General features: G+C 39.2%; 1 protein-coding gene across 1 annotated transcript in view; it reads left to right on the top strand.

Annotated features, from left to right (window-relative positions):
* The window catches only part of TBCEL (tubulin folding cofactor E like), a 79,272-nt gene that overhangs the window by 25,844 nt on the left and 29,272 nt on the right, over positions 1-24,156 (top strand). The window contains exons 4-7 of the mRNA XM_082661006.1: positions 3,494-3,675; positions 4,981-5,237; positions 8,486-8,612; positions 10,140-10,256. Of these exons, the coding sequence (XP_082517132.1) occupies positions 3,494-3,675; positions 4,981-5,237; positions 8,486-8,612; positions 10,140-10,256 (683 nt within the window). The remainder of the gene's footprint in view (positions 1-3,493; positions 3,676-4,980; positions 5,238-8,485; positions 8,613-10,139; positions 10,257-24,156) is intronic.

Here is a 24,156-nt window from a genome sequence, read left to right as displayed (position 1 = left end):
CTTCTAGTGTTTCTGAATGATCACTAATGTTATGAGTATCTTCTTTTATAGTTTAAACTACTGGCTGCTTTATATTCAGAGACTAATATAAATATGAGTGAGAAGTGTAATGCTTTGGGGAGAGGCAAAGATTTGTCTCTGTCCATCTAAAACTGGGCATCTATGTATAAAAAAATGACGCATTTTTTAGCTTTTGATTTGAATTTTTTGGCTAAGTAGATTTTTGTCTGACTTTTCCCAAGGTACCTCTTTTTCCTCCTTTCCTTATCAAAACCATTTTATAAAAGACATTACACTAAGCAGTTGAGAGGAGGGAGGAATTCACCATGGGTGAGATAGAGAATAGCTTGGGTATAAATTACAGATTGTTATCTTACTACCCTTTCCCCATTTTTCTTAAAACTTTAGTTTCTTCCTTTTCAAAACTGAGAGTAGAGGGTCCTCTATTAAATCATAGAGTTTTGGAGATCTAAAAGGTGATCTAAGTTCATCTCCATGTTTCTGCACAGGAGTGTCCTGAACTCACTCCAGCTAGAAGCATCTTTATTTTTAGAATTTAAAAAAGAGAAGTCAGTATACTGCCCTAGACACTCACTGAATAATAATAGCCTTTACTATTAAGATATTTTCTACCATGAATAAATTTACCTGTGTAATGAATACAATATTTTCCAGAATATTATCATTAATTTAAGATTACACAAAATCCTTTTTAATTTTAACGTTTTTTTTTTTTTTTTTTTTTTTTCTGGTACGCGGGCCTCTCACTGCCGCGGCCTCCCCCGTTGCGGAGCACAGACTCCGGACGTGCAGGCTCAGCGGCCATGGCTCACGGGCCCAGCCGCTCCGCGGCATGTGGGATCCTACCAGACCGGGGTACGAACCCGCGTCCCCTGCATCGGCAGGCAGACTGTCAGCCACTGCGCCACCAGGGAAGCCCTAATTTTAACCTTTTAAAGAAAATATTTACTTCTAACATATATTATTTTTCCTGCTTGGATTATTAAACTATAGTCCAATTTTATCTTTTTTAGGATATTCTAGGGCTGATGAGTCATTGTTTTAAATCTTTATTCTCATTGGACAGTAGTGCAGATGCAGACTATGAAGAAGATCACATCATGTATCTGCTAGCTTTGGGAATTCTTTCAGAAATTGCTTCAAAGACTCTGATAGTCTCCACTTTGGGGGGTGTTTTCTTCTTTATTACAAAAATAAAATATGAAGAGTTGTGGTTAGCAAAGGTTTACGTGTTGTTTACTTAACTAGGGTTGTACCTATAATTAGCAGTTATTCTCCATGCTGTAGTTGGAGCACAGTTCCTTTTCATCTTTTTTTTTTGCCCTTAAAAGAGGTGAAGCATAGCTAGTCATCATCTTATGTACGAAAGGCCTTCATATATTGGTATCCAGGTGGTAGACTGCAGTGAAGGATTGGTCCTTGTGTGGACTGTTTAGCTGTGTTGTGGCCACACACTAAACTCCAAATCCTAGCCATATATCACACAAATGCTTGTCACCATTTGGTCACAGAAGAGACCAAACAGGAGAATATATGCTGACTGGTATGAATCTTTTACATTTTAAACTGAAGCCTAGTATATTTTCCTCTGAAAGATAGTTTAGTTATTCATTTATAAAATGAAAATAAATACGGTACTACTTCAGAGGGTGTGTTAGACTAGATGAACTAGTGTGTGTGAAAACCATTCCCTCTTACATACTTCTCCGAACCTTCTTGGAATTAATTTACTTCTCACTGATTTTAGAGCTCCTAAACTGTACAGTACATAGTACACAGACCTAATGTAAAGTGCAGACTGCCTTTTCTTTCTCCCCATAGTCCTCGACACTGGATACGTTTTTGTCATTACCTATGGAGCTCTGAAAAGAAACGGGTATCCAGGTCCCAACCATGAAGCTCGTCCCACCTGTGAAGCTTCTGATTCAGTAGTTTATGGTGGCTCCTGGGAATCAGTATATTTTTAAAATTCTACTAATTATTTTAAATATGACATATTTAAATAAATGTGATATGACATATAATCCGGGTTGAGATACTGGTTCATACTGTACATATCCTATTAGTCATAGTTACATTTATTAAATGGTTTTGTGCCATTAATTTAATCAACAAACATTAAGTGCCCACTTTGCAGTAGTGAACCAGGTAAGTACTATCCCTGCTTTTACATTCTCTTGGGCAGTAGGTAAGGAAACAAGTTTCTAAAATATGTACCAATCACTGTTAAGTGCTTTACACATGTATCTCATCTAATCCTACCAACAATACTGTAAAATAGATGGGAACTGTTTTCTCTAGTTTACAAATAAGGAAACTGAGATTTGGAAAGGTTAAGTAACTTGTCAAACCACACAGCTAGGAAGTGTTAGAACCTGGTTTGAGTCCAGGTTTTCTGATTCTAAAACCAATCCTAACTATTCTGTTCTACTCCTTTTCTCATAACTTTCAGTTACCATGTTGCCTGGCTCATTGATGCTTAATACATTTACTGGGCTTCTAGTGTTTATATCATACTTGTTTAAGCTAGTTCTTCATTTTTTCTGGTTATATTTATGATTTACTTGTTGTGGTGTATTGGAAAGAACAATGACTCTGATTTTTAAATCCTAGGTTTGGCTTTTGTGACTCTGAAATCTTACTCAAATTATTTAACATTTCCGAGCCTCAGTTTCCTCATTTATTAAAATTAAAGAATATTAGTTATCTTACAAGTTGTTTTGAGAATTTAGTGAAATAAGTTATATTTTAAAAACCTAGTACAATGCAGAGCAAATAGTTAAGGTCAGTAATCAGTAAAGCTCATTTCCTTTTCTTTTTTTCTGTCTACCAAGTTGCTAGCTAAATCATTAAATTGATGATCATGTTTTCTCTTTTGTAATATAGTTATGGATGCTTTTTACTTCTGAGTAAATATAATTTAAAGTTTGGTGCATCTTTGAACCAAGCCAAAACTGTTTTCTAAGTGATTGTGACTATGTGATCAATTTTGAATACCTGAATTGTTACCATGTAGTCTTTAATAAACCTTCAATTAGCCTTAATATTCTACTGAGGATGGAAGGAAGGAGATATTCAAAGAGAATTACTGTACATGACCCAATCCCAGCTCTTTAAAACTTGTAGCCTAAAATGTCATCTAAATGATCTTTTCTCCAAAATATCATGTAGTGATATCGAAGAGAATATTATACAGAGTAGAATCAAAAACTTTGCCAAAGGTAACATGGAAAATTTTTCTTTTCTACCATTAATTTTCAGTTATGCTACTATTTCATAGAAGGAGATTAAATTATTTACCATGATTTGTCGCAATTATTTATGCCTCTCTGCGGGTACTATCACTAAATAGGACTCCATAATGCAAATGGCCCTTTGCCTGGAGACCCACTCACTTAGGTTTTCTTGAGTATGATTGTTGTTTAAAAGCTCTGATTACTGCCTGATATGCTTTTCCTTTTTTTCTCCACAGGTCAGTAAAATTGTGTCAAATGTTCCCCAGTTGGAGTTTCTAAACCTGAGTTCCAACCCTCTGAATTTATCAGTTTTAGAAAGAACGTGTGCTGGGTCCTTCTCCGGGGTTCGAAAACTTGTTCTCAACAACAGCAAAGCTTCTTGGGAGACAGTCCACACGATACTGCAGGAGTTACCAGAGTAAGCCCAGAGAGCATGATGGAGAGGGAGCCATGTTGCCGTCTGTGTTAGTACATAGAGTTACTGCTGGTCTCCCATCTCAGAAATACTAGAACTGCAGATTGAATGGAGAATGAGGTTAGAAAAATGAAGTAATTAAATGAGGCTGTGAGGGTAATCTAGTAACATTTTCATTGGAATAGTTGTTCAGTGTTGGGTAGCACCAAGACATGGGATATGTCATCCTTTGGCGAGAAGATATCCCTGAGAAGCACTTATCGTTTCGAGATCAACCCAGCCTTTTTCCATTTTAATCTTCTGATTACCTGATTCCAGAATTTTGCCTTAGCACTTTTCTTAGGGAGGGAAAAAAAATCATAGTGTCTCTAAAATATATTAACACTCAGATGATTAAGTGCCTAGCTTGCATGATGGGAAAAATGGACCTAGTATTCCTTTCAATAATTTAAGCAGGAAATTATACTTTTGTCTGTCAGCTTAGAAATGCTCTGTTCTGTTTTGTTTGTATCTCTCTTTGTATATGCACATAAATATTAAAAGGAAGTAGTTTAAAGAAATATATGAAGCTGTAGTCTCCTTGACTGTCTAAATATGGAAACTATGAAAGCCTTTCAGAATCTGGTCTTAACTTACTCATTCCATCTTAGTTTCTCCCTCTCCCTCTAATGAGATTGGTTTTCTCACTGCATGCAACATCTAGCATGGCATGGAATGAGCTTTTAAATCCCATTTCCACTTACTATCCTTATGACCTTTGATAAACTTTTGTCTATAAAATGAACATAATTGTCTATAAAATTGCAGAAATAGAAGTATAGTCTATAAAGCATCTGCACAGGACCTGACACAGGGTAGGAATTCAATAAATGATAGTTATTATTTCTTTTTCTAAATACTTGTTCATGTTGTTTCTAGAATTTCCTTCTGTGTCCTCTCAATTTACCCAAGTCTACCCCTCCTTCAAGGCCATGCATCCTTTCCTGACTATTCCAACCACAATTTCAATCCTATTCCTATATGAAGTACTGTTGTACTTACGGTTAGTGCTGCTTCATTTAGCACTTATTTACTTAAGCACAAAATTAATTTAGTACTGGGTATATCGTTCTCTGCTGTTTTATGTATTTTAGGTTTTGTCTTCCCAGCTGTATTTTAAGCTTCAGAAAGCCATCTTTATAATTTTCTCTGCAACACCTAGCAGAGTCTCACACATAGTAGGCGCTTATTTATTGAATGACTGAAAATAGGTGCAGAGTAGAAACTTAACTGCTTTAAACAATGAAATATTTCCTTTTTTCTCTGCAGTTTGGAAGAGCTCTTCCTGTGCCTTAATGACTATGAAACAGTGTCTTGTCCTTCTATTTGCTGTCCTTCTCTTAAGCTACTACATATAACAGACAATAACCTCCAAGACTGGACTGAAATACGCAAGTTAGGAGTTATGTTTCCTTCACTGGATACTCTCGTCCTGGCCAACAACCACGTGAATGCTATTGAGGAGCCTGATGATTCATTGGCTAGGTTGTTTCCTAATCTGCGATCCATCAGCCTCCACAAGGCAGGTGAGGAACAGGCTTGTTCTCATTCTACATGCAGATTGATCTGAACTTATGCATGAAATACAGTGAAAGTGTATTTCTGTCAGTCACAGCTCTGCCTTCTTACAGGATGAATTTCAAGAGTGACATGCAGATGCCTATATTTTTAAAATTTATTTATTTATTTAATTTATTTATTTTTGGCTGTGTTGGGTCTTCGTTGCTGCGCACGGGCTTTCTCTGGTTGCGGCGAGCAGGGGCTACTCTTCGCTGCGGTGCGCTGGCTTCTCATTGTGGTGGCTTCTCTTGTTGCGGAGCTCGAGCTCTAGGCGTATGGGCTTCCGTAGCTGTGGCTCGTAGGCTCAGTAGTTGTGGCTCGCGGGCTCTAGAGCACAGGCTCAGTAGTTGTGGCGCACGGGCTTAGTTGCTCCGCGGCATGTGGGATCTTCCCGGACCAGGGCTCGAACCCGTGTCCCCTGCCCTGGCAGGTGGATTCTTAACCACTGTGCCACCAGGGAAGCCTGCAGATGCCTAATGATTAGCTAAATTTAAGGCATTCATTTCCATAAATGCTCTGATAAATACCAGTATTTATCAAATATTTGTTTGGCATAGCATTATATTAGCTATTAATATTTTGTATATTAAAGGGGTCATGCTATGAAAGGAGTGAAATGAAATTGATGAATTGGATAGTAAAAGGCAGGGTAAAAAGAGTACAGAGAATTACAAACTAGACTTTTGTCTTGATTTAGGTTGAGGAATCCCAACCTGCTATGGCTTTCAAATTCTCACATTCCTTTTCTAGTGTCTACATGTAATTGATTACCAGTTTGTTGCCATCTGATTCTGTATATCACAGGAATGAATATTTTAGCCTATTTTTAAAAATTAATAAGCCTTATTTTTTAGAGTCTTTATATTCACAGCAAAACTGAGCAGAGAGTACACAGAGCTCCAGTATACTCCCCGCCCTACATAGGAACAACCTCCGCCGCTATCAACATTCCAGCACCTAAGTGACACCTTTCAGTTTACCTGCATTGACACGTCATCATCCAAAGGCCATGGTTTACATCAGGGCTCACTCTTGGTGTTGTACATTCTGTGGGTTTGGACAAATCTGTAATGACACACATTGTAGTATTGTACATAATATATAGTTTACTGCCCAAACCATCTTCTGTGCCTATTCATCCCTCCCTTCCCCCTAATCCCTGGCAACCGCTTATCTTTCTGCTATCTCCATAGTTTTGCCTCTTCCAGAATGTCATATAGTTGGAATCATACTGGCTTCTTTCACTTACTATTACATATTTAAATTTCCTCCATGCCTTTTCATGGCTTAATAGAATGTTCCTTTTTTAGCACTAAATAATATTCCATTGTCTGGATGTACCACAGTTTATCCACTCACAAACTGAAGGACATCATGATTGCTTCCAAGTTTTGGTTTAATTAATAAAGCTGCTGTAACCCTCCATGTGCAGGTTTTTGTGTGGACGTAAGTTCTCAGGTCATTTGGGTGAATAACAAAGACTGCAGTTGCTAGATCATATGGTAAGAGTACGTGTAGTGTTGAAATGAGCCGCTGAACTCTTTTCCAGAGTGGCTGTATCATTTTGCATTGCACCAGCAATGGGTGAGACTTCCTGCCGCTCCACATCCTTTTTTTTTTTTTTTCAGTTTCAACATTTATTAGCATCTTGCTTCCTGTATTTATCCCCCATACTGTTTTTCCTTTGGGGGGAATATTTTAAAAGCAACTCTCAGCGATCATGTAATTTCAGCCTTAAAATCTTCAGTGTGTATCTTTAACAGATAAAATATACTCTCTTAATCTACAACAACCCTCTTACCTGCACCTGATTTTTTTCTATTGTTCCTTTCTACATTTATGTTGCCCCACATCCTTGACAGCATTTGGTGCTGTGAGTGTTTTGGCCTTTGGCCATTCTAATATGTGTATAGTGGTATCTCATTGTTGTTTTAATTTGCATTTTCCTGATGGCATATGGTGTGGAACATCTTCTCATATGCTTTACTTGCCATCTGTATATCTTCTTTGGCGAGGTGTCTGTTCAGGTTTTCCACCCATTTTTTAATCGGATTGTTCATTTTCTTGTTGTTGAGTTTTAAGTGTTCTTTGTATATTTTATCAGTATGCCTTTAGCAAATGCATTCTCCCAGTGTATGGATTTTCCTCTCATTCTCTTGGTATTGTCTTTCAGCCTATTTTTAAAACAACTACATAAGTAAAAATAATTCTGACCTATAACTGAAAAAACATAAACGGTTTATTCCACCACGGAGATTATAAGGGTGGGAATTAAGTCTTAAAAACAAGTGATTTGCATAAGGAAGCTGTTTATTTCACAACTTGACATCCCTTGAGCTAACTCTATTCTTCCTCCTAGATGGCAATGCCATTCTGAAGGGAAGAGGACAGTGACCTCGGATAATTTTTGCACCAGGGTCCTCACAAACTGCTCCTCTGCCTTTACCCTTGCTGAAGGTTGATAGAAATAGGAAGGGACTGCGTTGTTTTCTGCAATGGATTTAATGTGTTGTAAAACTGACCAGCTTCATCATTACTGGGATATTTTTCCTACCAGTGCCAAGGATGATACATTTGTTCACAGCTCTAGGAAGAGTTTCCTTTTAGGTCTGAACAATCTTAATTTGTTTCATGTTTTCCTACCCAAGGGTTCAGTTTTTTTGTTTTTGATTTTGTTTGTTTGTTCTAAATTTTGAACCTGTTTTCCCTGTCCCCAAAATGAGGACAGTTGAAAGATGATATTTAGTTTCAGGTTCTATTGACCTTGCCCATTTTAGTGTTTGTTAGGTAGAAATTTACTCTGCCAGTGTCCACTCTGATCAACAGTTATGTTCTCTGAGTCTCTGTCTGATGAAAGAGTGGATCACATCACTTTTTCAATTATGTAATCATGGCATCCATCCTGCTTATTAAACCACCAGTGACCCCCTTTACCAGCCATTTGGATGGAGAATCAGTAGATGAGTGGATGTTGGAGAATAAAGGGCGTCCTTTGAGCACTGGGATCACAGGGATAAGAGAGGTTACAGGGAAGTTTTTATGGTGTTTTATTCCATTCTTTCCTTGGATAAAGAAAAATTTCAGGATCTCTAACTAGTTTATGATCATTATAACACTGAAGAACCTATTAATGGAAATAAATTTTTTTGCTCTGTTTATCTTCTCATTTGTGTGCTTTTCTGGATTTACTTAAACAATATATTTCTCAAATTAGGTTTGCGGTCCTGGGAAGACATTGACAAACTAAACTCATTCCCTAAACTTGAAGAAGTGAGGTTGTTAGGAATTCCTCTTCTTCAGCCATATACCACCGAGGAGCGAAGGAAATTGGTAATAGCCAGGTCTGTTGTACTGATTATTCTGCTTTCTTTTCTCGGGGCTTTGTTGTTTCATTAAAGGGATAATGCACTGTTTGGGGGTGAGGGGAGCGCACTGTATGTTTATCCATCTCTAGAACAGACTGCTTAAAGGAGCTGCTTCTGTAGCTCCAAATCCTAGAGGAAAAGGAATGCAATATGATGAGAAAAATGTGAAATATGATTGATCTGCCAAGACCACTGAAAAATTCCCTCACAAATCTATTCTATTTTTATACTTTTCAATATTTACAATATTTGAAATCCTATTTTGGGTCATGAAGAAAAAGTAGGTATAATAGGGAATCAACTCTATTTTAGTTACCCTTATTTTCTGTGTTAACATAGAAGTCATTTAAAGTGTAAATACCTGAAAATTGGGCTGTCTCATTAGTGTAAAACTTAAGAGAGTAGCACCTGTGTTTTCTTCTTCAATGTAGATTGACTTAAATGTGACCACCATGCTGTTACCTTCTTCCTCTGACTCCCCTGCCTTTCGTGTCTCAGCCTCTGCCTCCCCCAGACTACTGAAATGTCCCATGAGGGTTTATTTTTGTATGTGTCTTTAGCAGCAGTAAGGCTTGACTAAGATGTAAAGGGCCACGGAGTTTTGATTTGTTCTCTCGTGTACTATACATAGTAGTTTTGACAGGGGAACAGTAGGCTTTAAGGTTCCCTAAAGAAGAGTGGTTCTATAAACCACTTTGATCTTTCTGACCAACTAATACCTACCAAATCTTTACTGCTTTCCAGTTGTTAACATACACAGTAATATCCCACTGAAGAAATAAATTTCAGCATACTTTTCTTCTACGAAGAGTAAGTCTTACAGGCCTTGTAGTTTATTTTCTTTACACAGTTCTTTTGTAAATATAATAAATGAATTCCTGAACTATATGACCAACCTGTACTGACTGCTTTGTAGACCTGTGCTGTCCAGTATGGTACCATCAGCCATGGGGGACTTTTGAGCACTTGAAATCATGGCTAGTCTGAATTGAAAGGTGCCGTAAGTGAAAAAGACACACTGGATTTCAAACACTTTATATAAAAAAAAGAACATTTAAGTATTAAGAACATTTAAGTATCTTAGCTATTTTTTTAGTATTGATTATAGATTGAAATGATTGTATCCTGGATATATTGGGTTAAATATAATATACTATTAAAATGAATCTTATCTGTTTTATTTTTACCTTTGAAAATATGGCTACTAGAGAATTTAAAATTACGTGTGTGGCTTGCACGATACTTAGGTTGGACCGTGCTGCCTAGGATCTTATTTTGAAAGGTGAGGTATGGTTATAAAAGGTCAGGCGTCACATCAAAAATGAAACTTTAGATATTTTTGGTCCTTTTATTTTATACCACGTTAGTTCATGCTGGTGGTTGTACACAAGCAGAGCTACATCAAAGGAGTCCTTTCAAGGTAATAAGACTGGGCCTCAAACCAATCATTTTATTTCTAAGTCTCAATATGTTTATTATGTCTCTTTTGCTTTTTATTTATAGATTGCCATCGGTTTCCAAACTTAATGGCAGTGTTGTCACTGATGGTGAGCGAGAAGATTCTGAGAGATTTTTTATTCGTTACTATGTGGATGTTCCACAGGAAGAAGTGCCATTCAGGTAAAAATCCCCTGTCAGCTCAGCAACACGTGAGCAAGTATTGCGGCGACCTAGGAACTATTGATTCAGAGCAAAATCTAATCATCTGTTGTTGGACTCTCTTAGAGAACTTTGGTGATAGGTTAAAAAATAAAGGAAGAAACGCAAAAAACAAACCTGCTTTATCTCATTTTCCACAGTGTATTTCTTCTAGCCTTGCACTTGTATTAAGAATGGTTGGGTAAGTACGTATTTGACTACTTCTAGTAGTTCCCACTCCATGTTCCTTATCATCAATTCCTTTTTGATCCTCTTCTCCAGGAGCACATTTTCACCCATCCCCAAAACTGGTTTCTTCTTTCACATTGCATCCGCTTTTAAGATATAATATGTTCTGCAGTTTGGAAGATTTGACAAATGTGCCCGAGGTTTAGAGAATATGAGAAAGGCACTAGAAAATAGACTCCTGAGGAAATATTAAAGGAATTAGGATGGTTGAGTAGGAATAGAAATGCTGAGGCCTAAATTAGTACCTTTAAGTATATGAAAAGTAAATATGTATTGTTTGGTGAGAAACTACCTTTAATATTCTGTAAATGTAAAAGAAAATGTAGCAGATATGATATATGTAAATATAAGGGGAAAAAAACCGCAAACAGGTTTCTGGGTGTTGGAAACTAGAATCAGTTACCCCCAAATTTATATTCTTTTCTTAATGACTTTAAGAATAATACGAAATCCCATTCGGCAGGAGGAATTTCAAACCAACAAGGTGCAAGTTAGGACTAAATGTGAGTCAAATCACACTCTGGTTATAAATTTCTTTTGTCCTTCTGGTTACAAATTTCTGTGATTCTAATTCATTCTTACTGAACATTATTTTTTCCCAAAGTTCTCTATTATTTATAGACTTTAAGGGGGTCACCATTCTATAAGACTCAACCAGTGCTGTGTAAAACTATCTGCTATTATCAGTAGAATTTTAAAGCTTAAGCGTTTAAAAATATTAGACAAATTAAGTAAGGATTTTGAAGCTAACCTTTTAAAATTAGCTAAGAACAGCTAGGTAGGGAGAGATATGACTGCCTTTTTAACACAACCCAGAAATGTTAGGTTAAACCACATGAAAATTTTTTGGGGTTAAAAAAAAATGGTCTGATAACTATAGTTTTCATTTGATTCAATCTAACATATTAATAGAAGAAGTAAATATTCTGGTTTTGAGCATATGTCTGTCATTATGGTTTATTTATCTTCCAGTCTGCTACAGGAAGTAGTATATACATAGGCAGTAAATTGTTTCTGTCCCTGATGGCATAATTATCCTAAAGCACATTTATGCCTCTGTAGTAGTCAGTGTGCTTGAATGCATGTTATAGAAATCATCTTTAATCAGGGGAGGACTTTACTGGAGAGATATTGAGAAACTAAAAGAATTGCTAGGTGGGCTAGAGAACCTGGTTTAGACAGGAACCAAGGGAGGCAAGGATAGCCAAAGTTTCGACTTACAGTCTTCTTTATATATTTCTGTTGGTACTGCAGCGCTGGACTTAACCACTGAACACTTGCAGCCATGTCATGGATTTTTGATTTCCCGATAAGTGCTGAATATAATCTTTCACTGACCTTTGCTTCATTCCCTAAGTGTCAAAACTATGCATCTGACCAATTGATTGGGTATGTTTAAGGCATTTGCCCACACTCTGTCTCCCAAGAGATAGGGAAGACAGATTATCTTCTCCACTTTGGCTTCTGCAGTGAGAGGTAGAATCTTGCTTCCCCTGATCTTGGGACTTCCCCTCAAATAGGAACAACTCAGCAAAAAGAATGTCTACTATAGTCCGACACTTCTGACTTTCCCTATAGTTATATATTAAAAATTATTCTTACCTATCCTAATAAATTCCTTGTATAAATGAAAACACATTTCTCTCTCCCTGAAATGAGATAACCTATTCTAATCTACATAGACTGTGAGCAATTAGCTACTGCCAAAGATTTATACAGTCAAGCTATTTTACTTACCACTCTGGCCTTGCTGCCTATTTATGTAATTATGCCTCCTTTCTCACTCACTAGTAGTTAGAGGCCACTGCTTGGTCTCTTCCTTCCTTCTTTTGTTTTTAATTTTTTTTTATTCTTATTAGTTATCCATTTTATACACATCAGTGTATACATGTCAATCCCAATCTCCCAATTCATCCCACCACCACCCACACCCCCTGCCACTTTCCCCCCTTGGTGTCCATACATTTGTTCTCTACATCTGTGTCTCAATTTCTGCCCTGCAAACCAGTTCATCTGTACCATTTTTCTATGTTCCACATATATGCATTAATATACGGTATTTGTTTTTCTCTTTCTGACTTGCTTCACTCTGTATGACAGTCTCTAGATCCATCCACATCTCTACAAATGACCCAATTTCGTTCCTTTTTATGCCTGAGTAATATTCCATTGTATGTATGTACCACATCTTCTTTATCCATTCATCTGTCGATGGGCATTTAGGTTGCTTCCATGACCTGGCTATTGTAAATAGTGCTGCAGTGAACATTGGGCTGCATGTGTCTTTTTGAATTATGGCTTTCTCTGGGTATATGCCCAGTAGTGGGATTCCTAGGTCATATGGTACCTCCATTTTTAGTTTTTTAAGGAACCTCCATACTGTTCTCCATAGTGGCTGTATCAATTTACATTCCCACCAACAGTGCAAGAGGGTTCCCTTTTCTCCACACCCTCTCCAGCATTTGTTGTTTGTAGCTTTTCTCATGATGCCCTTTCTAACTGGTGTGAGTTTTGATTTGCATCTCTAATAATTAGTGATGTTGAGTAGCTTTTCACGTGCTTCTTGGCCATCTGTATGTCTTCTTTAGAGAAATGTCTATTTAGGTCTTCTCCCCATATTTGGATTGGGTTGTTTGTTTTTTTAATATTGAGCTACACGAGCTGCTTATATATTTTGGAGATTAATCCTTTGTCCATTGATTCGTTTGCAAATATTTTCTCCCATTCTGAGGGGTTTCTTTTCGTCTTGTTTATGGTTTCCTTTGCTGTGCAAAAGCTTTTAAGTTTCATTAGGTCCCATTTGTTTATTTTTGTTTTTATTTCTATTACTCTAAGAGGTGGATCAAAAAAGATCTTGCTGTGATTTATGTCAAAGAGTGTTCTTCCTATGTTTTCCTATAAGAGTTTTATAGTGTCCGGTCATACATTTAGGTCTCTAATCCATTTTGAGTTTATTTTTCTGTATGGTGTTAGGGAGTGTTCTAATTTCATTCTTTTACATGTAGCTGTCCAGTTTTCCCAGAACCGCTTATTGAAGAGACTCTCCTTTCTCCATTGTATATCCTTGCCTCCTTTGTCATAGATTAGTTGAACATAGGTGCATGGATTTATCTCTGGGCTTTCTATCTTGTTCCATTGATCTATAGTTCTGTTTCTGTGCCAGTACCATATTTTCTTGTTTACTGTAGCTTTGTGGTATAGTCTGAAGTCAGGGAGTCTGATTCCTCCAGCTCTGCTTTTTTCCCTCAAGACTGCTTTGCCTATTTGGGGTCTTTTGTGTCTTCATACAAATTTTAAGATTTTTTTGTTCTAGTTCTGTAAAAAATGCCATTGGTAACTTATTAGGGGTTGCATTGAATCTGTAGATTGCTTTGGGTAGTATAGTCATTTTCACAATGTTGATTCTTCCAATCCAAGAACATGGTATGTCTCTCCATCTGTTGGTATCATCTTTAATTTCTTTCATCAGTGTCTTATAGTTTTCTGCACACAGGTTTTCTGTCTCCCTAGGTAGGTTTACTCCTAAGTATTTTATTCTTTTTGTTGCAGTGGTAAATGGGAGTGTTTCCTTAATTTCTCTTTCAGATTTTTCATCATTAGTATATAGGAATGCAAGAGATTTCTGTGCATTGATTTTGTACCCTGCAACTTTACTAAATTCATTGATTAGCTCTAGTAGTTTTCTGGTGGCATCTTTAGGATGCTCTATGTATAGCATCATGTCATCTGCAAACAGTGACAGTTTTACTTCTTCTTTTCCAATTTGTATTCCTTTTATTTTTTTTTCTTCTCTGATTGCCACGGCTAGGACATCCAAAACTATGTTGAATAATAGTGGTGAGAGTGGACATCCTTGTCTTGTACCTGATCTTAGAGGAAATGCTTTCAGTTTTTCACCATGGAGAATGATGTTTGCTGTGGGTTTGTCATATATGGCCTTTATTATGTTGAGGTAGGTTCCCTCTATGCCCACTTTCTGGAGAATTTTTTTCATAAATGGGTGTTGAATTTTCTGAGAAGCTTCTTCTGCATCTATTGAGATGATCATATGGTTTTTCTTCTTCAGTTTGTTAATATGGTGTATCACATTGATTGATTTGCGTATATTGAAGAATCCTTGCATCCCTGGGATATATCCCACTTGCTCATGGTGTATGATCCTTTTAATGTGTTGTTGGATTCTATTTGCTAGTATTTTGTTGAGGATTTTTGCATCTATATTCATCAGTGATATTGGTCTGTAATTTTCTTTTTTTGTAGTATCTTTGTTTGGTTTTGGTGTCAGGGTGCTGGTGGCTCCATAGAATGAGTTTAGGAGTGTTCCTTCCTCTGAAATTTTTTGGAAGAGTTTGAGAAGAATGAGTGGTTAACTCTTCTCTAAATGTTTGATAGAATTCACCTGTGAAGCCATCTGGGCCTGGACTTTCATTTGTTGGAAGATTTTTAATCACAGTTTCAATTTCATTACTTGTGATTGGTCTGTTCATGTTTTCTGTTTCTTCCTGGTTCAGTCTTGGAAGGTTATACCTTTCTAAGAATTTGTCCATTTCTTCCAGGTTGTCTATTTTATTGGCATATAGTTGCTTGTAGTAGTCACTTAGGATGCTTTGTATTTCTGCAATGTCTTTTGTAACTTCTCCTTTTTCATTTCTAATTTTATTGATTTGAGTCCTCTCCCTCTTTTTCTTGATGAGTCTGGCTAATGGTTTATCAATTTTGTTTATCTTCTCAGAGACAGCTTTTAATTTTATTGATCTTTGCTAATGTTTTCTTTGTTTGTATTTCATTTATTTTTGCTCTGATCTTGATGATTTCCTTCCTTCGGCTAACTTTGGGTTTTGTTTGTTCTTCTTTCTCTAGTTCCTTTAGGTGTAAGGTTAGATTGTTTATTTGAGATTTTTCTTCTTTCTTGAGGTAGGCTTGTATAGCTATAAACTTCCCTCTTAGAACTGCTTTTGCTGCATCCCATAGGTTTTGGATTGTTGTGTTTTCATTGTCATTTGTCTCTAGGTATTTTTTGATTTCCTCTTTGATTTCTTCAGTGATCTCTTGGTTATTTAGTAACGTATTGTTTAGCCTCCATGTGTTTGGGTTTTTTACGTTTTTTTCCCAGTAATTGATTTCTAATCTCATAGCATTGTGGTCAGAAAAGATGCTTGATATGATTTCAGTTTTCTTAAATTTACTGTGTTTGATTTGTGACCCAGGATGTGATCTATACTGGAAAATGTTCCGTGCACACTTGAGAAGAAAGTGTAATCTGCTATTTTTAGATGGAATGTCCTATAAATATCAATTAAGTCTATCTGGTCTGTTGTGTCATTTAAAGCTTGTGTTTCCTTATTAATTTTCTGTTTGGACGATCTGTCCATTGGTGTAAGTGAGTTGTTAAAGTCCCTCACTATTATTGTGTTACTGTCTATTTCCTCTTTTATAGCTGTTAGCATTTGCCTTATGTATTGAGGTACTCCTATGTTGGGTGCATATATATTTTTAATTGTTATATCTTCTTCTTGGATTGATCCCTTGATCATTATGTAGTGTCCTTCCTTGTCTCTTGTAACATTCTTTTTTTTTTTTTTTTTCGCAGTCCGCAGGCCCCTCACTGCTGTGGCCTGTCCTGTTGCGGAGCACAGGCTCCAGACGCGCAGGCTCAGCAGCCATGGCTCATGGGCCCAGCCGCTCCGCGGCATATGGGATCCTCCCGGACTGGGGCACGAACCTGTGTCCCCTGCATCGGCAGGTGGACTCTCAACCACTGTGCCACCAGGGAAGCCCTCTTGTCACATTCTTTATCTTGAAGTCTATTTTATCTGATATGAGTATTGCTACTCCAGCTTTCTTTTGATTTCTATCTGCATGGAATATCTTTTTCCATCCCCTCACTTTCAGTCTGTATGTGTCCCTAGGTCTGAAGTGGGTCTCTTGTAGACAGAATATATACGGGTCTTGTTTTTGTATCCATTCAGCAAGCCTGTGTCTTTATTTTTTTTTTTCGGTACACGGGCGTCTCACTGTTGTGGCCTCTCCCGTGTGGAGCACAGGCTGTGGATGCGCAGGCTCAGCGGCCACGGCTCATGGGCCCAGCTGCTCCGCGGCATGTGGGATCTTCCCGGACCGGGGCACGAACCCGTGTCCCCTGCATCAGCAGGCGGACTCTCAAACACTGCGCCACCAGGGAAGCCTGAAGCCTGTGTCTTTTGGTTGGAGCATTTAATCCATTCACATTTGAGGTAATTATCGATATGTATGTTCCTATGACCATTTTCTTAATTGTTTTGGGCTTGTTTTTGTAGGTCCTTTTCTTCTCTTGTGTTCCCCACTTAGAGAAGTTCCTTTAGCATTTGTTGTAGAGCTGGTTTGGTGGTGCTGAATTCTCTTAGCTTTTGCTTATCTGTAAAGCTTTTGATTTCTCCATGGAATCTGAATGAGATCCTTGCCTGGTAGAGTAATCTTGGTTGTAGGTTCTTGTGTTGTTCATCTCTGTTTGTTTGTTCTTTAATTCTTCTAGGTCTTTTTAAACATTTCTTGCATCTTCTTGATCTTTGCTTCCAATCTTTTTTCAAGGTCCTGGATGATCTTCACTATCAGTATTCTGAATTCGTTTTCTGGAAGGTTGCCTATCTCCACTTCATTTAGTTGTTTCTCTGGGGTTTTATCTTGTTCCTTCATCTGGTGCATAGCCCTCTGCCTTTTCATCTTATCTGTCTTTCTGTGAATGTGGTTTTTGTTCCACAGGCTGCAGGATTTTAGTTCTTCTTGCTTCTGCTCTCTGCCCTCTGGTGGATGAGGCTATCTAAGAGGCTTGTGCAAGTTTCCTGATGGGAGGGACTGGTGATGGGCAGAGCTCAGTAAAACTTTAATCCTCTTGACTTCTGATGGGTGGGGCTGGGTTCCCTCCCTGCTGGTTGTTTGGCCTGAGGTGACCCAACATTGGAGCCTACCCGGGCTGTTTGGTGAGGCTAATGGCGGACTCTGGGAGGGCTCACACCAAGGAGTACTTCCCAGAACTTCTGCTGCCAGTGTCCTTGTCCTCACGGTAAGACAGAGCCACCCCCCACCTCTGCCAGAGACCCTCTAACACTAGCAGTTAAGTCTGGTTCCCCTGGGGTCACTGCTCCTTCCCCTGGGTTCCGATGTGCACACTACTTTGTGTGTGCCCTCCAAGAGTGGACTCTCTGTTTTCCCCAGTCCTGTCAAAGTCCTGCAATCAAATCCCGCTAGCCTTCAAAGTCTGATTCTCTAGGAATTCCTCCTCCTGTTGCCGGACCCCCAGGTTTGGAAGCCTGACATGGGGCTCAGAACCTTCACTCCAGTGGGTGGACTTCTGTGGTATAAGTGTTCTCCAGTTTGTGAGTCACCCACCCAGCAGTTATGGGATTTGATTTTATTGTGATTGCACCCCTCCTACCATCTCACTGTGGCTTCTCCATTGTGTTTGGATGTGGGGTATCTTTTGGTGAGTTCCAGTGTCTTCCTGTCGATGATTGTTCAGCAGTTAGTTGTGATTCTGGTGCTCTTGCAAGAGGGGGTGAGGCCACGTCCTTCTACTCCGCCATCTTGAACCAATCTTCTCTTCCTTCCTTCTTGAAATTGAAATGGACAACCTGATTTTAGTGTCTCCTACCAGCATCCCTGGCCTGTAGAATGTTTTCCAAAGATGTGAGTGTTCTACTCACTAATGTATTTTTCTTTTTTAAAAATAAATTTATTTATTTATTATTATTGTTTTTTAATTTATTTTATTTTTGGCTGTGTTGGGTCTTCGTTGCTGTGCGCGGGCTTTCTCTAGCTGTGGCAAGCGGGGGCTACTCTTAGTTGCGCTGCGTGGGCTTCTCATTGCGGTGACTTCTCTTGTAGCAGAGCATGGGCTCTAGGCACATTGGCTTCAGTAATTGTGGCATGCGGGCTGAGTAGTTGTGGCTTGCAGGCTCAGTAGTTGTGACCCACAGGCTTAGTTGCTCCGTGACATGTGGGATCCTCCCAGACCAGGGCTTGAACCTGTGTCCCCTGCACTGGCAGGCGGATTCTTAACCACTGAGCCACCAGGGAAGCCCTAATGTATTTTTCAAGGCCTTAGAGAAGGAAATGTCTCTGAGTCCTTGTAGGGTCCATAGATGGAAATGGGTAAAGGGGTAACATGGGTGACAATAATTTCCATCATTCATGTGTCCTGAAGTTTTTGTTTGTTTGTTTGTTTTTTGCGGTACGTGGGCCTCTCACTGTTGTGGCCTCTCCCGTTGCGGAGCACAGGCTCCAGACGCGCAGGCTCAGCGGCCGTGGCTCACGGGCCCAGCCGCTCCGCGGCATGTGGGATCCTCCCGGACCGGGGCACGAACCCGTGTCCCCTGCGTCAGCAGGCGGACTCTCAACCACTGCACTACCAGGGAAGCCCCTGTCCTGAAGTTTTTGAATTCCTCCTTCCACATTATCTCAAATAATTTGTGACATCTCAACTTCCTTTAGCATAGACCACCACTGAGTCCAGTTTCCAATCAGTCAACTAGACAAATATTTAGAACCACTCTAAATGATTCTAAGCCACTGAAGCTAGCCACTGAGGCTAGATTTTTGAATTCAGAACCTTTGGTAATATACCTATGCAAAATCAGCTGGATCTAGAATTGCTTTTCTTTCCTTGGTTACACTCATTTCCTATATTCCCTGTACTTATTTCCTATATGCTTGTCCATATAAGTGACCAAAGTCTTGTAAATGTTTTGATATTTTTGTAATTCACCCCACAGACCATGCTGTGATCTGATGGTAGTGCAGTAGAGTACGTATGTGGAAGGATGAGGCAAATGGGGAATTCGTTTACGCTTGCAAGGTAATTCCTTCAAGCAAAGGGATTTTACTGCCTTTTCAAGCAGAAGAGGAACAGTCACACTGGACCCAGCTAGCAAGGGGGGCCTCAGTGAGGTTTAGTGATTCAGGATATTCCCAAGTCCTCAGAATCCTCCCTTACACTGCCATTCCAATTTGTTCTCTCTGTCTCTCTCTCTCCAATCAATGCTCCAGCTTTCATGGAATAGTCCCAATATGGATGCAAGTTTAACTGACCTCTAATTCAGCAACCTAGAGCATCAAACCTTGTGTATTTGTTTTCATAGCTACCTCAGCTCTGTTGTTGTAAGAGAGAAAAGACCCTTTTCTTAAAAGTACCTCGGTTTCAGTCTGTGCCTGAAGCCTAGTTTATAGGAACTCGACCTTAATATTCCCTTTATGTAAGCTGCCTTGTGCGCTTAGAATAGCAGATGCCCATAGTCTTGAATTCTTCATTCCCTTCATGTTGCTTTATTCTTGACAGCACTCTCTCAATCTCCTAGAGCATTTCATGTGAACTCAAGTGATAATTACTTATTTCACCACTCCATGTCAAGGACTTGCAGAGTCCCTTCTATGAAAACTAATATGATATTCACTGGCCTCTACTAGGCCAGAAACCAATCCCAAATTGCCCTTGATTACCTGAGGTACTATTGCCAGTAATCTACTCCCTAGTACCAGTGCACACAACAGAAATCAACTCTGGCCAATTTAAGTAGGATAGGAATTTAGTAAAAGAATAATGAATACTATGTAGCACACAGAATTGACAAGATCAGAGAATTAGGCTTGGGCAGGATTGAGGGGAAGCAAGGCACAGCCAAGATTTTCTGTAGACCTCACTATGTAAGCTGTAGGCTTCTTACACTGGTTACTGCACAGTCATCAGCAGGCTGCTCAACTTCATTGCCCTCAGACATCTGCAGCCGTGTGTCTGAATGCTTGACTCTTCTCCATCTTCTGTGAATAATCTCTGTCAGACCTTATGTCCTTGCATTACATCTTAATATCTAAAATTCCAGCTATAGTTAGACAGGTTTATGTCACCTTCCCATGTTCTAACTTCCAGGGAATGGAGAAAGAGAATATCTACTCCTCTTTAGTTTCTGTAGTGGGAAGTGGTTTCTGCCTCTCATCTGTCTTGGGTTTCCCTCAAATCAGAAGGGCATTCAGATGGTGGACAGCCGCAGCTGACATATACCCACTATAGTACATGTTCCCTAGTAGTTTTCTTGTAAGTCTCCTGGTGGAATGTTTTTTGAGCCATTGTGATGTGCCAGGGACTGTGTTAGGCACGTTAAAAAGAACTATAGGGCTTCCCTGGTGGCGTAGTGGTTGAGAGTCCGCCTGCCAATGCAGGGGACACGGGTTCGTGCCCCGGTCCGGGAAGATCCCACGTGCCGCGGAGCGGCTGGGCCCGTGAGCCATGGCCACTGAGCCTGCGCGTCCGGAGCCTGTGCTCTGCAACGGGAGAGGCCACAACAGTGAGAGGCCCGCATACCGCAAAAAAAAAAAAAAAAAAAAGAACTATAATAGCATTCATGCTGGTGTGAGATGAAATGAATAAGCACAGAGGAATTTATACTAAAATACATTCATTATGAATTAAGAGTGATATATAAACAGGGTATTAGTACCATACTTACCATACCTTTAAATTGTCCTCCAAGTTTTATGCATAATTTCTCTCCAAAATGCCATTGAACAGTGAATAGCACAGTGCATAGTTAGTAAAAGGTGAAGACTTGACTGCCTGGATAGTTCAGTGTTTCATACAGAGTCACATTTGAGCTTTAGTGTCCTTGGAGGGATTGAGGTATCCATTCATTTTGAGGAAAAAAATTTCCTTTCATTTGACCATGGGTTTTTAAAGTCAGTGTTTAACTTGATTTTCCTATAAATTCTAACTTCTGCAGCATCCTTCCCTAGTTGTTAGGTTCCCTGAGCTTCTCCTTCTCTCATTTTCCTGTCTTGTGTCATTAAACACCAAATACCTCTGCTCAACTTAGACTTAAGTAAGAAAAATTAACCAAAATGTCTTTTGAGGGCATGAATAAAAAGCCTTTATAATCAGTTTAGTGTCCTTTATGGTAGCAAAGTTATTTGGTGAGTCAGTTGAATTATTCAGACACATCTGTTTCCATGTGATTAGTCATTTTGGCAACAGAAGACTTTAAAGATGATCCAGAAATTTACATGTTCTGTTTTTCTATCTCAGAATAAAATACAAGCTCCAGTTACCTGTATGACTTCAACTTTTTTTGATGAACGGAATAAAATGTTTAGAGGACTGACAGGAGACATTAAGAGTGTTATGATTCCTTACAGGCGCTCAGTTATCATCTTATTGCCTTCTACTGTCAGGTGGAGCTGGAAGTTTAGCTTCTCTACTGTAGCTGTTTATGGTGATAATGGACAAACACACACACACACAAAGTGAGGAATCGCCCATATGTTTCATGTTTATTTACTTTATGAAGGAATAGGAGACGAAAAATCTCTGTTTCATGATTCTTGGCCTTTAAGCATCATAGTGTTTGCTTTTCCAATCAATAGACTCTTTCTTTTAGAGCCTTCATCTGTGCCTTTTCTCTTCATGGCTTGTGTAGCAGTGGTGTGCTATTTCAAAATCAGTTCAGTTTGTGCTGCAGGTGGTTGAAAAGATGTCCTCACTGGGTTGGTCATATTTCAGTCATTGAATTCTCATATTTTACCAGGAGACCTTCTAGGAAATAACTCTAGATTCTAATAGCTGGGTTTCAAAGGACAGTTTATTTACTGAATACCTACTATGGACTAAGAGGTTTAGAGCCAGAAGCTGAAGGTAAGGTAAAAGAAGTAGTGTCTGCTCTCAAGAAGCTTGCCGTCTGGACTAAGCTAGAGATATATTTCCTCTGCTGGAGCCTCCTCACGTTCCTAACCTCTAAAAATTCAGTTATCCCAGGATTTGGTACTTACACCTCTTCTCTTCTATACTCATCCCCTAGGTACTTTCATCCAGTCCTGTGCGTTCCCATGCCTTTTGATTTCAAATAATTGCCAAATTTATACCTTCAGCTCTGATCTGCCCCTAAATTCCAGACTAGTATTTCCAGATACCTCCTTGACAGCTCCACCTGGATGTTTAAACCTAATGTGTCCCAAACTGAACTTTTGGTCCCTCCTTTACCTTTCCCTGGCCCCTTCCCCTCCCCACCTGATCTCCTGCTCTGCACATTTTTCTCAGTCTCTCCATTTTTCCAGTTGCTCAGGATTAAGGGTTGGGCATCATCCCTGATTTCTTTCTCCCACACTCCACGTCTAGTCCATTTGTTCTTGTTTTCAATTCTGCTTTCAAAAATATATAGAATCTTACTACTTCTTAGCATCATTTTAGTTCAGGCCTTGCTAATCTCTTACCTGTGTTATTATAGTAGTAGCCTTCCAATTGTGTTACTGAGACCAAGCTCGTACCGCTCACTGTACAACAGGTCAGTAAATCGAGAGAAAAGTTGTTGGGACAACAACAGCTTTATTTGGAAGGCCAGCAGACTGAGAAGATGGTGGACTGGAGTCCCAAAGAACCATCTTACTTGAGTTAGAATTCAAGCTTCTTTTATATTAAAAGGGGAGGGGTGCGGCTGCTTGTTGCAAACTTCTTGGTGTGGGAGTCATTTGTTCTTGCAGCTGTCCAAGTAGGTCAGGTCAGGTCAGGTCACGATGTTCCTGTAAACCTCCAACAAGACAAATGTTATTCTCTGTTCTGCAACTTTTTAATCTCTATATGAATGAAAAGTGTTGTACTTTTAATGGTCAGAGCCCGTGAGAATGGGCTATCCTATATATTTCAGGCTATAGGCAACATTCTTAACTTGTAGCAAAAGCAATAGAATACAAACGTTAAGTAAAAGTAACAGATCTAATATGGAGTCAGATTTGTTCTTCGTTATTGCAATTGGCCTGCCTATATCCACCTTTGCCGCCTATAGCTTATTCTTCACATGGCAGCCAGTTTATAAGAATTCAAGTATAAGAAAAAAAAGCCTTGCTGTTCCTCAACACACCAAGCACACTTCCACCTCAGGCCTCTGCATTTTTTCCCCTGTCCAGAATGCCCCAAGTTAACTGCTTGGCTCTCTCCCTCTCTGACACCTCATCAGAGACTCCCTCCCTGACCAACCTAGCTAAACTAGCACACCTCTGTCTCCTATCATTCTCTTAACCTACCATTATTTTTCTTATTTATCAACACCTAACTTACATTTCTTATATATTATCGGTCTCCCCTGCACTGTACTGTAAGCTCTGTAAAGGCAGGGACTTCTCTTTTGTACTTTGCCCTATCCTCAATGCCTACAGCAGTACCTGACAATATAGCAGCTGTTCAGTAAAGTGATTAAATCTTCAAATTAAGCTCTGGGAGCACAAAGGAGTACTTAGCTCTGCTGGAAGAAGTGGGACTTTCTAGAAAATGACTGAGTTAATCTGGTGAAGGTGAAGGGAGAATATTCCAGACAGAAGGGAGTATGTGGGAAGTCAAGGCACAGAGGTATGGAATAACTCTTTATATGTAGTGAACTACAGCAGTTTCAGTATGACTTAGTGAAAAGCAATTAAGTGGGAAGTAGTGGCAGATAACACTGAGGAGGAAGGTAGAAAACAGGGCAGGTCATTCGAGACCTTGGTATGCCATGCCAGACTAGGGCTTTTTCTTGTGGGCCGTGGGAAATCATTGAAAGGCTTCAATGGGAGAGTTATGTGGGCAGATTTTGGTTTGTATCTAGAAGGAGAAGCTGAGAGAGACCCAGGGACCCAGTTAATAACT

The sequence above is a fragment of the Grampus griseus genome (assembly GCF_964374135.1).
Source record: "Grampus griseus genome assembly, chromosome: 8".
Lineage (NCBI taxonomy): Eukaryota > Metazoa > Chordata > Mammalia > Artiodactyla > Delphinidae > Grampus > Grampus griseus.
The sequence above is the reverse complement of the archived record's forward strand: the minus strand, read 5'-3'. Positions and strand labels throughout refer to the sequence as shown.